This window comes from Pan paniscus, chromosome 3 (genome assembly GCF_029289425.2).
Source record: "Pan paniscus chromosome 3, NHGRI_mPanPan1-v2.0_pri, whole genome shotgun sequence".
Lineage (NCBI taxonomy): Eukaryota > Metazoa > Chordata > Mammalia > Primates > Hominidae > Pan > Pan paniscus.
The window spans coordinates 136,048,886-136,065,600 of NC_073252.2; the positions used below are offsets into that span (position 1 = coordinate 136,048,886).

Genomic DNA, 16,715 nt, shown 5'->3' on the forward strand with positions numbered 1-16,715 from the left:
TGGAAGATTTACAGAAAGCTCTGCAAATGCTCTCCGGTGAGCTCTTGGCTATCCACACCCAGGAAACATAGACACTCATAGGTGATTCTGTTGGCTCTTGATTGCAAAACATTGACCTTTTTTCCTCCACATTTACTCTCCTGGTGTGCTTGCCCTGTGTGACCCTCAAGACCACGGAGAAGAATGAAGCGCAGAGATCAGCTTAGCAAGTCTCTGCAGCTGCACATGCCAAGGACAGCATGACTGATAGCAGAGGCTTAAAATGAAAGCCCTCTTCACGGAATAATACATTCTGTTCCCACAAGTGACGTTAACATCCAGATTCTGCACAGAGAGTACATATACTTTAAAAAGAAATTTCAAGGAAACGTTCTGAAACAAATTAAATGCATGAAAAAAAAATGTTCAGTGCATTCTGTGGTGCTCCTGACAACAGATTCCAGTTGAGAGAAATGTTACAAAATCATCAGTAAAAATGAATATAACATTGCCAATGGGTATTTGAGGACTTTTACACCTCATACAGTCTTTTGTAGCTCACATTTCACACTTTGCTCTGCAGAAAGAATTTTACAACTCAAATTTACCTCGTGGTGCTTTTATTTTTATCCTGCAGGATAAAAGACACTTGCTCTCAAATGTCTCAAATGAATCATGGCACTGTCTAGGATTTTATCAATTGTTTCAATAATTTTGTGTGCATTTCATTATAAGGTGCCTAGATGATACATCTGGGTACTTTTTGGACTGTAGCTTTTTGCTCTACTTTCCTTAAGTCATTGGGACTTAATACTCTACATTATTTTCTGTGAGGTGCTATGTCAATGAGAGGAGCCAAGCCAATCATTTTCCTTAGACCTTACACATTTCTGCAAAGATGAAAGCGAGGTGATGATGATTTTTGCCCCAAAGCATAAAAAAAAATAGGCATCAGAAACATGGAGTAAAGGGAAGAGATGGAAGATATCCTGCCTGCCTCCCAAACTCCACCATGACATACATTAGCAATGAATGAGAAAGTAAAGTACTATCTAATGTCTGTTTGGAATTCCTTTTTGCTAACCTATTATTCAAGGTTATATCTAGATATACTTGTTAATATGCATTACCAAAACAATAACAGCTGGTAGAGGAGTATGCTTGCGGACATGAATCATGGAGAGGATTTCTGGAAGGTGACCCTCTCGAGACGCAACATAGAATAACCTGATGGGAGAGAAATGTGGGTGGAGTTGACTGTATGATTGATCATTTCAAAGGGAAAATCCAAAAATCCCAGAGAAAACGTGCATCTTTTCATACCAAATGGTCAGGTATTCCTTAGGTGATTGCCTAAGTTCACTTTTCAAATAAGGTGGAGAAATATCATAGGAAATCTAAATTTGAATTTTACAAAATCTGCCAACATTATATTATTCTTTGAAGAGAAAGAATAGCAATATCTGACTCAGCATAGCTCTCTCTACATATAAATAGCTGATGGGAAATCTAGTTCTAGATTCCTAGTATTATATGTGTGTTGTCAATCCAATTCAACAAACACACACACATGCACATCCACAGGTACACACACCTATATGTAGCATTCACATTTATCTGATTGGCTTTTAATCGTATATTAAAACAAAAAGACTATTGCATCAAACTAAACAAAGGAAATACTGATGGTAGGGGTGGTGATTTCTGATGTCTCTTACTTTACTTTTTTCTTGGCATCTTCAGAGAAACAGAAAATTATATCACCAGAAATAAAATGCCGTTGTTAGACTGTGGAAATACTATTTTTAAAAAAGCCACATGTCCGTCTTCCAAATAAGCTATTAATAGGCAAGCAGTGCCCTCTAATGGACAGAATAAAACGTGCTGTTGATACTTGGACCAACATTTCAATCTTGCATGTCCCTTTAAAAACAACAGGTTTGGAGGCACTATTTCTTTTCTTTTTAAAGTTATCCTTATCACATCCAATCTCAAAAACAGAAATGTGTTTCTGGAAATACATGAACTCACTCACCTGGAGACAGCAAACACACCACCGTTCATGGAGCCAAAGCAGGAGAGGGCAACAAAGATCGGAACTGCTAATGAGAAATTTCCCAGTAGCCGCTCAGAAAAGGTCTAGTGAAAGAAAGAACGAAGCAAATTAATGCCTTGCCAGAAAGTGGAATAAAATGAAACAATTTAGGCCAAACTTGCTCTATGACTTTCTATTAGCCTGGTGATACTTGTATGTTTTATAATTTCTCTCTTTGGTTAGGGTCAGACTAACTCCGTAGACAATAATCAAAAGCAAGGACCATGGCATTGCTTGTTGCAAAACTATAGTCAAAGATCTAAACAAGCACTTTCTCTCTACTTTCAAAAAGCAATGATCCATTTATCGAATCTTTATCAACTATGATGTGTATTGTCTCTGACTCTGACAAGTGATAAAAGCTCAAATCAGAAGTTCTACTGGAGATAGAAATCTTTCTGTATAATACGTTCTCTTTAGCCTGGAAAACCAAATTTTATATTGAAATACACTGAGAAGTATTACAGATATGTGTTTCATATGCCAATCCCATTCTTAGGAGGTAAATAAAATAATTGATGACTTAATAATTTATAGCATATACATGAGTAGCTCTGAAAATCTTTTTCCCAGAAAATCACACTAGCTAAATCTCTGTTTATAAAGTCCCTCCCTCCCCCTCATGTATCTGTCAATTTCTTTTGTGGTTTCCTATAAAAAGGCTAGAACACAAATATAAGTCCGATAAGCCACAGAAACTTAAAAGATAAACACAACTTCTAAAATGTTCTTTTATGCCATGATATGTGCGATATCGCAAATTTCCATGAAGGATGTATTTTCCAAAAAAAGAAAATGTGTTGGATTCATTAGTTGTCCTTGATGCAGCTGGTGCTATGCAATTAATGGGCCACATTATGCCCAAAGAATAAGTGCTGCCCTTTGTCTCAAAAGATGAGATGACTGACCTGACTTCAATAAGCTTTGTATATTTGATTGTCTGGTGGGACTTAGAGCAGTGGTCGAAGTCTTTTTCAATATAGTGAACTCATACACAGGTTCAAATGAAATGAGATAATTTATTCCCTGTAGATGCTGCTGATATGAGGTAATACTAACTATTTTAAAAGGAACTGACATCAAGTAATGGGAACTTAACTTTTCACCATTCATTGTTATGAGGTCAAGAGTGAATGGTCTCTTACTAGCTAAGTTTTATGCAAAATAAAAGTGTATCACAGAATAACAGTCTTATAACATGATCTTTGGGGACAAAGATGGTCCTAGTGTCAAATAAATTTTGGAAAATGCTATAAAATTATGTGTATCCACTTCTTAGGGAGTTCAAATGCACGTTGGTATCTTTAATATTCTGAGAAGTATTATAACAACATCTGTTTAACTTTGAATAACCCAGTATTTCCTAAATTTATCAATATCGCAGGACTAGTATTCAAAAGGATATACTAGGAAAACCAAATTTATATGGTCCACATCAAAATTCTTAAGTGACACTTGGGGAAAGGATTTTGAGTTCGCATATGAAAAGTTTACAAACAGGAAAGTGTACAGAATAAATTGTAATTTGCATAGAAAAAAATGCATTTATTTAGATTCAATAACTGTCCACCTATCTTTAAAGACATGCTGGGAGAATAAGCTTTGACAGATTTTCAAGCATGTATGTGTGAAACTGTTTTATAAGAAATTAGAAATAATGGGAAATCATATAGGAATTTAGATATATCAGTTAAATGGAATATGCTAAGGTATGCTCTAAATTTTTTAAATATTCACTATTATTCAGGTCAAGAAAAGATTACTGAATTTCAAAACACTTTCTGCTAGAGGGAACTACTATAAAATTGCATCAACTCATTAACCTAAATTCCAATTGGCATTTTCCCAACTTGGACTTACCACTGCCACTGCATTTGAAAGCAGCAGCTCCTCAGCATTAATGGTCGTAAAGTAGGCCACATTTGTCAGCACATAGCCAATGGTGACAATGGCCATGGATATACATATTGCAAGGGGAATGGTTCTGAAATGCACAAAGGAATCACTTATTCATTATCTTTTGTTAGCCATTCTCTGATACCGAAGAAAATAACAGGCTAATTCAAATGAAGAATATAATGGTATCTACAATAATTATAGGCTCTGTTGGGTATGTATAAACATTTCATCAGGGCAAAAAACCACATATTCCTTTGTAACTTAATAAGGTCCATGGGGGCAGATACTTCGTCTGTCTTGTCTATTGCTATACCCCAGAACATATGGATTTATGTCATTCATGTACTCCGTAAATGCTACAGCAGTGTTTCTCAAACTTGAGATGCATCAGAATCACCTGCAGGGCTTGTTAAAACACAGACTGCTGAGCTCCACCACACAGTTTCCAATTCAGTAGGATTTGCATTCCTTATATGTTCCTAGGTGATTCTGAGGCTGCCGATCAGGCCACACTTTGAGAACCACTGTCCTATAAACATTTCTAATACTAATTCACTGCCTTGACACCTTTCTAACACTACTCCTTTAAAACATTTTTCACATTCAATGTTTTTTCCATCAATAGCTTTCATTCCCACCAAATAAACGCACACTTTTGGAAGTATGATAGTGGGATATATCTACCTTTCTAAATGTGGCCATAATTTTGTATATAAGACAAGAAAGCACAGAAGTGTTCACAATAATGACTTTGCACTGCCCTGCTGTGAGTTCAAAGGAAGCTCAAGATCGTGAGTATCTAATAATGCAAAAGCGCAGATAATCCCATGAAATTAGAGGTGACATGCTGTGAAGTACAGACGACCGGACAGTGCTGACATGATGTGGCATCAAGAAGTACCCGACACAAATGCAATATTATGTCTTCATTTAATGCACTGGGAAAGCCGGGAAGTTACTGACCCTAATAATTTGATTCCACGTTACCAATACACATTACTTGCTTAACATAATCGCCTCTTCAGACTCTCTCCAGTTCAGGCAACTTAAACCTTCAACTGCCTGCACAAAGGCTGATCGTTTTTCAGCCATAGTGCTTATCAGCCCTCACGGAGCCTTCACCCTGCTGGGTGCCACTAATGAAGACCTCAATATAATTTCTTCCAAGATGAAAATGCAGTTCAGAATCGGGGGAAAGGCACAGCCTGCCTCACTACCCAAGCTGGGTGTGTTTAGCACACTAAGTCCCAGCACATTATACCGAACAGCGATATCCCCTGTTGAAAACATGCTAGCCTAGCCAGTCAGCAACTGTCATTCATTATGCTGCTTGGAGCCTGACACTTCCCCGGATTCCCAAAGCCTTCAGCCTTGATGAGGAAACACATTGACCTCTAAATCCTGACATCCTAATATGAAAGTAGCAGATGGTCCCCTTCCCTAGTGTGAAGAGGGTCCTGTGGAATTTTCTGTTAACACTATAACATGCACTGCTAGTTGTGATTGATAAATGCTACATTTAAGTAAAGAAAATCACTGAGCCAATCAAATATAAAAGGATGAATGGCATAAAGCAAATTAAAGATGAATTCTGTTTCTTTGTAAGAAGGGCTATTGTAAATGCAAAAGGGTAAGAAGGAGAACATGAAGATGTATACACAGCTTTTCAACCACTCAGTGTATTATTTTGACCTTGAATCCTTTCAGCTTTTATAAGATCCCCATATGGGGAGTAAATTCTTCCTATGGAGGGGAGAGGAAGAGAGGAAAAGAAGAAGAGAAAAAGACTCTCTGTTCCTTGCAAGCATATGCTTAAGGTATATAAAGTTTCCATTAATAAAAAATGAAGTGACATTATTAATTGCAGTGAAGTAACCTATCCAAAACAGAGAGTACGGTCACATCACATGATGCTGCAAAATAGCAGAAAGAAATAAGTCTGAAATTTGGGATTGTGGCTCTCCCAGCATAGAATTTACCTTCCCAGTCCAGCTCCTCCAAGTCAGCCCCCTGCCTGTTTCCTGCCTAGACATTACAGTCTCTCTGAGGGCCGTTTCCTAAATTGATCTAAGCAGAAGGGAACCTAGAAAATCTAACCTTCTAGGTTGGTTTCCCTTCATTCTGTTTGTTAATAACAAAAATAACAGGAGCAGCTGCTACCATTGGGCTGCTATGTGCCCAACATTTTATTAGGCACTTTACATACGTGTCTCCTTTTGTCCTTAGAAAATTCTGTGAGTTAGGAACATCAGCACATTTTATATATGAGAAAAATAAAGTCTTCGAGAGCTTAAATAACTATTTAAGGATACACAATTGGTAAGTGGAAGCCCCAGAATTCAGGTGCATACACACCCTACCTTGAAATTCGGGCATTTGGACCACCGAAGTGTATTCACTTTCAAGCATGTGGGTCCCTCAACTCTATTACTTTTAAGGAAAATCATAGTTGTTTAATATAAAGTTTATTAGAGCTTTTATCAAACTAGTATTTCTCATGTATTCTTTAACACTACAGTTTTATCTATCATAAAGAAGGGGGCAAACTGATTTCATGATTTTTATCACTTTTCTGTGTAACATGAATTGTAATGTCAAGTGGATGTTTTCAAATAGTTTCACTGTTTGGGAAATAGAATTTTAAAATTATGTATTATTTAAAAGAAAACAGAAGCTCACAATAAATTTCCCTAAAAAAACTTTTTTTTATAGAGAAGGAGGGAAGGTAACCATGCCTCAGATAAACAGAAACAGACTAACAATCTCACTATCAGCCAAATATACTACACAGATATTAGTGAGAAAAATAACAGCTTAAAATATAAACAAAGGAGAAAGAGTCTAATCTTGCTGCAATGCACAGCATATCCAGTAATTTCTCTATAATTATTCTTTTTTAAAAAAATTTTCTTTTTTTTTAAGATAGAGTCTCACTCTGTCGCCCAGACTTGAGTGCAGGGGCACAATCTCAGCTCACTGCAACTGCTGCCTCCCGAGTTCAAGCAACTCTCCTGCCGCAGCCTCCCAGTAGCTGGGATTATAGGCACCCATCACTATATGCAGCTAATTTTTTAATCTTTATTAGAGACAGGGTTTCACCATGTTGGTTAGGCTGTTCTCAAACTCCTGACCTCTAGTGATCCTCCTGCCTCGGCCTACCAAAGTGATGGGATTACAGGCATGAGCCATGACGCCCAGCTGATAATTAGATGGAATTAAGCAATAGCAAGTTGGTTGGGGTATGGCAAAATAGCCACTAGCTTCCATTCTTAGGTTCCATTTCACTTTGACAGAGGGAAGGGGGTGGGGAGGTTCTCTTGGCTGTTTTGGCATAAACAGCCATTATTGACAGAGGAGAGCAGCTGACTCCTTCAGAAGAGCTTGGCCCTACACAGTTAACTCTAGGTTTCAGGTATCAACGTGTAAGAGCCACTGGGTGAACTGATAAAAGCTATTAGGCCATGCCTGAGCAATCTTTCTGGAGGCTTTAGACACACAGCGCAGATAGCATTACTAGTAACCCAAGATTAAGGCAAATGGCACTTGATAATGAAGGGAATTAGAGGAAGGAACCAGTAGGCCACGGATATTTCAAAGCCTCTGTGTTCTTGTGAGGTATCCACCAATCCTAAATGCAACAAAAGCATAATTTTTAAGCTGAGTAAAAATGACTCACTCTTAACAAAATTAAGTTCTATTCTTTCTCAAATGTTAGTACATGTTTGTTATGACTAACGAAATACCATTTACAAGAGTTACTTAATCCTAACAGCTTTTTGTCATATATGCTCTTTTCAATTAACAGGCATTAAGTATGTGAGAGTCTGCTATTTTTATTAGTTGTAAATGGTCTTCAGTTGAAAAGGTCTTGGATAGTCTTCTTTTCTTATGGGCTTATTTTAAATTGGCACTTATAACCAGTCTACGTCACACATACTTGCTTTATCTGAAATTGTTAAATGGAAATCTCTAAAACATGTGCTTAGAAGCATTTTTGTTCTGAGTGATAGGCTTCCCCAGAAATGAAAATGGCCCTATAATGATGGCAGGCAACTTATGTTTGTATAATCTACAAAGCACTGGCAAATACATCTTATTTTATCTTTAAATATATGCATGTCATTTTAAATCATTTGTGGAATGAGAAGGAGCATGTGCAAACAAAATTTACAACAACCCATGGAAACAGGAAGTAATACCCACAATTTTTAAACAAGAAAACCAAGGCTCAGAGAGGTTGAGTGACATAACCAAGGTCACAAAAGTAGTAAGCAGGAGGGCTGGAACCAGAACCCACCTCTTCTGGCCCTAAGTTCCACACGCATGGTATATCTTGTCACAATGTCATGGCTGCTTTGTGCCTGCTTTAACTCTAGGTACAAGGCCCCCAGGACCTTTACATGCTGACAAACATGTATTATATTTTATATAAATGAGGCAAATATTAGAAGACTAATTGTCATGGTGTGACACATTTTAAGCCAAGTATACTTTTCTTCACATCTAATAGTAGAAATAGTAGAAAAAACATTCACACCACAAATAAACTTGCAAATAATGCAGAATAAAGGTGCATTTTTTAAAGCATGCTTTGCAACTCTATCATGGAGCATCAGAAATGACTATTGTTTCCAGTGCATCATTTTCGCTAAAAGTGATCCTTGCTATGAAAATGAAATGAGTAAACCTAGCTTGATTCTCCAGAGAAGTCAAGGAGACCTGAAGGTTAGAAGGATTTCTGACATTCAGCCCACATGAGTGGTCTGAATTACATGAGTAATTCTCTAATCACCTGAATTTAGGATATTTCAAGATTATTTTATAACATGAATACAGTCTTCTGAGATTTGTGCAAGTCCAAATAGATCATATACACTCCCCTCTGTTGGACACATACAATGGTGACTACAGAACTCATGGATCCCGGGGCATCTAAGCTTGTCTTTGTGCTGTGGGGCTAGGCATGAGGATAGGCAGTTCTGTCAAACCTACATTTGTGTGTTCTGGAGAGAAATGGTTGATGCTTCACATTTCTATTTAAAAATTCTAAATATTTTAACAAATGTACTTGGCATTCTGAAAAAAAGAAAGGAGGGAAAGAGAAAAAATTAAGAAGAACAAAAAATGGCAAATACCTTAAAATGTAAGATTTAAAACATAAAGGGAAACTGGGGACTATTTCTTTACATACAATTGACATGGAGCTGTAATTTATCTCAACATAAAGTACTTATAATTATATTAAGTACCTTTTGATTCAAAGCATTTATTTTTGAATCATACTTGTTTCACATTTTCTTTACAGTGACCCTGTAAAGACCTTGAAAGCTTTTCTGTAGGTCTGACCCAGAAATGACGCAAACATCTCTCACTTCTCTCTTTTCAACCCACCAATTTACTTTTTTGCAGAAGTACTCTATCTTATTACCACAGCTGTTAATTTTATTCTACCCTTCAAACTTCAGTCATGTGTTGCAGACAAAAAAAGTAAATGAGTACATTTCAAAGAAAAGCTATCCGTATTTTTCATTCACATGAGTTTTCTTCCATACATTTTGACATACTTTCCCTGACTCTTGCTCACACTAAACTCTCCAGAGACCCCTTGACATGGAACAGTCCTATCTGCCTCTCTGATTTCTGACATTTCTAGCAGGGATTGAAGTACAAGTAAGCGTTCAAGAAAACAAATAGTTTTCCAGACATGAAAAAAATTGGACTACAGATGACTGAGAGCATCTGTAGAAGAACACACATTTCTTTGTGTGTTTTCAGTGATTTTGCCTCACTGTCATTTAGTGCTATGGCGGTAACTCTAGTTTTCTACTGAGTGGGAATTTGGCTATTAAAAACATTATAAACGAAATGTATTTGAAGAGACATAGCACACAGTTGCAGGGAAGGCATAGGTGGTCACTGAAAAAAATATAGCAAGAGGAAGAAAACATTCAATAAGCCTATTTATGAACATTTTTTAAAGGTCTGTGGTTCATGTTCATGCTTAATGATGATTCTGGGCCAAGGCTGAACAAAGTGATGGGCCGAGCATATTGTTACATAAATGTGCACAGTGATCTCACTGATTTCCAGCATCAAACACCTGCCCTCTGCTTCTTACTGAACCACGGCAAGGCTATGGGTGTTTTCACTGAGACATTTTAAATTTCAATACCACTGATGTCTAATCTAAATCTCACCATTCTCCATTGTCCACAGATGAAGAACTCCATAAAAGAAGAGAAGACAGAGAGACCTGTAGGGAGATGTAAGAAATGAACAGACAAAGATTAAAAGACTGCAGGGTTAAAGGAAGCTCATGGAAAAATGTGCAGAGATGCATAAAGGAAGGAGAAAAGTGCAGCAAAGCCACATAGAAAAATGGCCAGAAGGGTCACTCTTAGCCACCACCACACAGAAAAATGAACTAAAATGAAAACTTACAACTCAGGAATATGGAATAATAAGCAATCAGAAACATAAATATAAGCAGTTTTATCTATTCATTATTTTTATTCTACTATTAGAATAAATTCATGACTAAATAAAATTATTCAGCAAAATGTAGCTTGAGAGTAAATTTTCATTTGCTTGCATTTCATACACACAAAAAATTTGCATTGTCTGCATCTCATTTTTTCTCATTTTCTAAAGACTTAGAGTGTGTCTTCCAGATACATTACAGTTATCCATATTTATCATGGATAAACACAAACATATTTGTAGGGAAGTTCTAGTGTACAAAAGCAAAATTGGTTTTAAATAAAATACTAACAAAAAACTAAGAACACAAAATATTTTAATAGTAATAAATTAAATTTTACACTGATGTTCAATTCTTGTATCTCTTAGGTTGTTTTTAATTTTTTAAAAAAATTTATTATTTTCCTCAGGATTTGGTCTACACAACACTAAGATAATGCAACATTTTAGTAAACGATTTTTATAATAGTGTTTCTAAGATTCAGATTTACAGCTCAGACAACCAACTACTCACCAAAAGTCTGTTTTCTCTTTCCAAAGTATAAGTTATTTATGAGAAGCAGCTACCAAAACAGACACCACATTTCCCAGCCCCTCTTTTATCTAGGAGGGGCAAGTGACTCATTCTTGCAAACAGAATGTGAGTAGATGTGTCATTGAAGACCAAGGTGGTTAAGTGTGTCACCTTGTGACATTCTTTTCCTGAGTGAGCTAGTTGCAAAGGACCTATAGCATGACAAAGCCACATGATGAAAGGAATACGGGTCACAGAATAAACGTGAAAGCCTACTGGTGGCCAGGGACACCAACAATGGAATGTTATATAATTTTTAAAAATAAACTTTTGATTGTTTAAAGCCATTGAAATTTTGTGGGTTGTCTGTTGTAACAGCTAGCATTATTCTAACTAATAAAAGAATGAAGGACCTCATTATATCAAGACTTTTTTGTAGCTTTTAATTACTCTATACAAGACTTAAAGTGGGTCCTCATTAAATTTTATTGTATAGTATATTATTTATGAGACAAGCATATGATATAAAATTATTAAAATGACGTCCTAAATTACAATATCAAATAAAAACTGATTTTCATCTTTAAAAGCTAGGAGAGAAAATAATTATTCTTCTTACTTCCCCAAAACAGAGGAAAGATAGACCCCATTGTTCGCTATTTTGAAATTTAAAAATCTGTTGCATTTCTGAAAACTGCCACCCATCCAACAAAGAACAAAGTACAATTGCCTCTTGTTTTGCCCAAGGACTCATAATAAGACAAGCAACATTAAGTAAATATACTCTTATGCTAAAAACAAGGCAACATAAAATAGATATATATGCTTTGGCACGGTAAATGGGAATGAGGTTCAAAATTCCCTTAGACAGTAAACGCATGTCTTAGAAGGACCTGACAATATTTATACTATACACACACAACCAGGCCCCATCACATTTCTGCTGCATAATAAGAAATGAAACAAGTAAACATGGAGACATTCAATCCCACCAAACGAACTACTGCTTCTACCACCCAAAATTGCCTCCAACATTTCTGACCAACAAAGGCAAGTGCAACTAATATTGATCATTTCACTTTGATATCTAGTGATCAACTAAACAACTGGCTTTCAAGTAGGGTGCTCTGGGAATTAGAATATAAGATAAGCAATGGGATTATAGACTATCCTGTTCTCACTCATTTCAACCAGATGAGTCCTCTCTTACTAGTTTTATGTATTGACATTCTATCAAAGAAAGATGTGTTCCAGTAGTTGAGGTAGGTTTTAAAATCACTGTTCTAGATGCTCAAAGTCATGTCTTTACATCACTTTGTGGACCCAATGCTGGCTTCCTATAGTTTAAAATATATAGGAATTGGGCCTGGTGCAGTGGCTCACACCTGTAATCCTAGCACTTTGGGAGGCTGAGGCGGGTGGACCTGAGGTCAGGAGTTTTAGACCAGGTTGGCCAGTATAGTGAAACCCCATCTCTACTAAAAATAGAAAAATTAGCCAGGCATGGTGGCAGGCACCTGTAATCCCAGCTACTTGGGAAACTGAGGCAGGAGAATCGCTTGAACCCGGGAGGCGGAGGTTGCAGTGAGCCAAGACTGTGCCACTGCACTCCAGCCTGGGCAACAAGAGTGAGACTTCATCTTAAATAAATACATAAAATATAGATGAGTTGGCTTTATAAAATGCCTAAATATGAATGATTATATAGGTATGTATGCACATATTTGACCCTAAAATTGAAAATAATTTTTCACGGCAATAAATCTCTATTCATACTCTTAGGGTAATTAAGGGAAAAATAATTTTAGCAAATGAAGCTAATGTTAGTAGGAAAAGTATAAAATTGATAGGGAAGCCAATAGAAATGGCCTGGCTTTAGTTAAAGTGGTAAATCCACATGCCAAGGCCACAGAGGTCATGACATAGCAGCTGAATGGAGCAGAGGGAAAGGTGGGAAAGAGAAAAAAACAGAGTTGATGGGCTAAGCACCCTGCCAGTTCAGAGAGATAATATGTCACTGTCAAGAAAGTGGTGATGAAGACTCCTGGTTGGAACAGTTGACAGTTTCCTGAAAAGGTCACAAAGGCTCTCAGAATGGCAGAACCTCCTGTAAGCCCTCCCTCTCCTCTCCTCAGGCTGTCCATTTATAAAGATTCATATTCCCCACAGAAATGGAAATGTTGTGATCTTTTATCTTTCAGCTCAAAAGTTAAAACTTTTGAAAAATAAGCTTTTGTGCATTCATTTTATATTTACTAATGCCTTTTCTTAGACTACAAAGATTCATGTCCCTCTCTTTAGGAACATTTTTCTCAAGTCAAGTGCCACTATCTAATGGCTCAGGGACTCTCTGCCCAAGGGAAACAAAAGTGGTTCATACAATTGTCCATCTCTTAATTTCTCTTTGCTTCCATCATTTCCCTCAGCTTTATACTCTAAATTCCCACAACCAAGAAAAATGTCTATATATACCATCCCAAATGTAAATTGTCTTTTGGTGACATCTTTTCTCTGGAGTTCTGTCTCTGATATTTGTATTCACTTGATTTCACAGAATTATGGAAAAGTCTGGGTCTAGTCGTGTCCCCATCACTAGCAGAAACACAGATTACCAAATCTCCCTGGACTTATACTTCCCCATGAGTTGACAAGGGTGTTGAATTAATGAAATCTAAAGTTCGTTTTCTTGAAAGTTCATTATTTAATAATTTCAGCACATAAAGCTAATCCCTAAAGATTGTTTAATAGAATTCTTTGAAAACTCAGTTAAGCCCACTTGCTCATGTAACAGAGCATCCTAAGGAAGTTTCTGCATTTATTTTGCTCTGTCATTCACAGGAGAGAATAGGATGCCAACTTTACAATCTCTTCTCCTGTCTTCTGAAGATGTGATTCTGTCCTCAAGCAGCAGTACAGCACATCAAAGTACCTTCCATCATTATAACTTCAAAGTGTCAGCCTGGCTGAAAAATAATGATCATTACAGAAGATCATTTAAAGGATAAGTGATCTGTTCACTCTTCTGCATTCTAAAAAGGCTGTCTGTGGGATCAGGTCAGACCTCTGGAAGGTCACATACATTGACTGTATTATTTCACATAATGTCTTCATAAGTCACTGTATCTTACAACCTTAGCTTTTATCAAAACCTTATTGCAAGAAATGTTTTTAAAACAATCTGAATTTCAGGAGGATATTTCCCATTGCATTTATTAACATTCTTTATATCGAGTTCATTCATTTAATCAATGTTTGTTAAATATCTTCTATATGCTAGACATTATAATAAGCAAAGGGATAAAGACATCAGCTACACACAAAAATTCATCCTCTCACGGAATCTAAAATTCAAACAGGACAAGACATGGAGGACCCTCTCCCTGGCATGCTGCTCCCCCTAGATCTTCACATGGTTGCCCCCATTTTTCTCAGATCAAAGTCTCCCTCCTCAGAGAAACCTTACCTCCTTCTTCTAAGTAGGTCTCCCACCCTGGGACTCTCCATTACCTACTGTTTTTAATATGAAGATAAACTAAAACATCTTCTGACTCCTTATAGTCTCTTCAAACATCTTTATTTATGTATTCATACTCACCAATTCCATACAAATATTAAGACTATTCAATGAGCATTATTAAGGGCCCTTGAAGTGTTTCCTCTAAATCTCTAGTGCAAACATTTTTGAGAAGGGTTGTCAGGACGGTTTGTTATCCTCAAGGATAACTCTGCTTTTTATGTGCCTTGTAACCACATGCAGAAAGGGTTTCTGGCTTCTTTGGCCTCTTTTGTTGTTGTTTTATTTATTTTTTATTATTTTTATTTTTGGCAAAGACTTAAAGAAGGCTTAAAAAAATGGAAGCAGTGAAGAGAAAGGGGAAGATAGAAAGAAAGTTAAGAGGCAGCTTAACAGAGAAAGGAAATGTTTATTCCACCAAATCCTCATGTGAATTCTAAATTATTAAATCTCTGAGAACACCTGATTTATGAACAGGATAACACTGCCCCTAGCCGAAATTATTTGTAATAAAAAGCAGGAAATCTCCTGAAGTTCATCTCAGATTTAATATCAAACACAGCAGCCACACCTGAACATTTCTCCATAAAACACGAAAACAGCATGGTGTGATCAGCCAGCAGCCACCAGTGGGGAGTTGGGTACAAACAGGGTGTGAGTGCCATGGAAAGGATCAGGCCTCACTAATCTAGAGAAACCAGCCAATGAAAAATAGCAACAGACTGAAATAATGTCAACACTCGGAAGGGAAAGGAGCACAAGGAAGACTCACTTCTAAATATACAACAGCCAGTTCACATTCCTTGTCAAAATACTGAGCTCCCTCCGTGACTACTGAAGTTGAAAGAGCAACACAACTGTGTTTTGTGTATGCATATTTAGAATATACCAAGTGAGGATTAAGCACCATGGGGAAAAAAAGACTTGTTATGAAATAGGCTTACATTGATGTTGCCTTTTTTAAATTAAATTTTATTTTATTTTTATTATTTTATTTTATTATTATTTTTTAGACAGAGCCTCACTCTTGTCACCCGGGCGGGAGTGCAATGGCACAATCTCGGCTCACTGCAACCTTCACCTCCTGGGTTCAAGCAATTCTTCTGCTTCAGCCTCCCGAGTAGCTGGGATTACAGGCAACTGCCACCACACTCAGATAATTTTTGTATTTTTAGTAGAGACAGGGTTTCACCATGTTGGCCAGGCTGGTCTCAAGCTCTTGACCTCTGGTGATACGCCCACCTTGGCCTCCCAAAGTGCTAGGATTACAGGCGTGAGCCACCGTGCCTGGCAATATTGCCATTTTGTAAGAAAAGTAGCAAACCTCTAATAAGAATTTCATTAAAATTTGATTCAAATATTTTTCTACAGATACTTGGTTCAAAAAGAAGAAAGATGTCAAGAATGAAAAGGTATCTTATTATTTCTAGTGCAGACTTCTTAGGTAATGTGTTCATTACCATTTTTATAACATATGTAGTGAAGGATTCTTTCTCAGGATTATATATCCAACTATTTGAATACATATATAATAATTAAATTTATTCATGTTTAATCTAAGGCAATTTCAATAATTATCAGAATCATAAAGAAATATTTTTTGCATGTTTTCATTAATACTTCCATTAACATTTTGGCATTTGCTATGTTGTTAAGAAGTATTCTGAAAAGTAGAAAATCATATTAAAAAGTTGCTGTATTAATAGGATTTAGGGGGTAAAAAGAACAAAAGACAAAAAGAGGAAGATTAATGTCATTGGTAGGTACTTGGGAAGTTACTTTAATTAGTTAACATTTTTTAAATCTGAAAGAAGAAAAATAAGTCAAGTTAATAAACCATAGTACACAGAAAAATAAATTTTGGACTGTAAAAGACTCAGCCATATACATGGACTATATCTTTATATAGAGCAGATTTAATTATGAGAGATAACACTACCAAGATAATTTGAAACACCATGAGCTTTAAATTTAAAAGCACTATACAGATTCTCTTCATCCATGTGAACAGCTAAGAGTAAAAACGACCTCTATGCAAATACAAGTTATACTCAATGTTGACTTATTCAGAGAAAAATAATAATAATTGAGGCTACTTTTCCCTTCAGATTAAAAAAGACTATTACAAACTTTTAATAAAATTATATAGTAATTGGTTGATATATCTATAAAAAGGCAAGTGGAATAGATTGCCTTGAAATACAACTTAGTATATAACATAAAAATACATTAAT

The 16,715-nt window shown here is 36.4% G+C and overlaps 1 protein-coding gene across 6 annotated transcripts in view; it reads right to left on the reverse strand.

Annotated features, from left to right (window-relative positions):
- Nucleotides 1-16,715, reverse strand: part of SLC7A11 (solute carrier family 7 member 11) — a 146,438-nt gene that overhangs the window by 16,982 nt on the left and 112,741 nt on the right. For all 6 annotated transcript variants that reach the window (XM_055111834.2, XM_055111836.2, XM_055111837.2 and 3 more), the window contains 3 exons: nt 3,935-4,058; nt 2,015-2,118; nt 1,110-1,206 (listed from right to left, as the gene is read on the reverse strand). In XM_055111834.2, the coding sequence (XP_054967809.1) occupies nt 1,110-1,206; nt 2,015-2,118; nt 3,935-4,058 (325 nt within the window). The remainder of the gene's footprint in view (nt 1-1,109; nt 1,207-2,014; nt 2,119-3,934; nt 4,059-16,715) is intronic.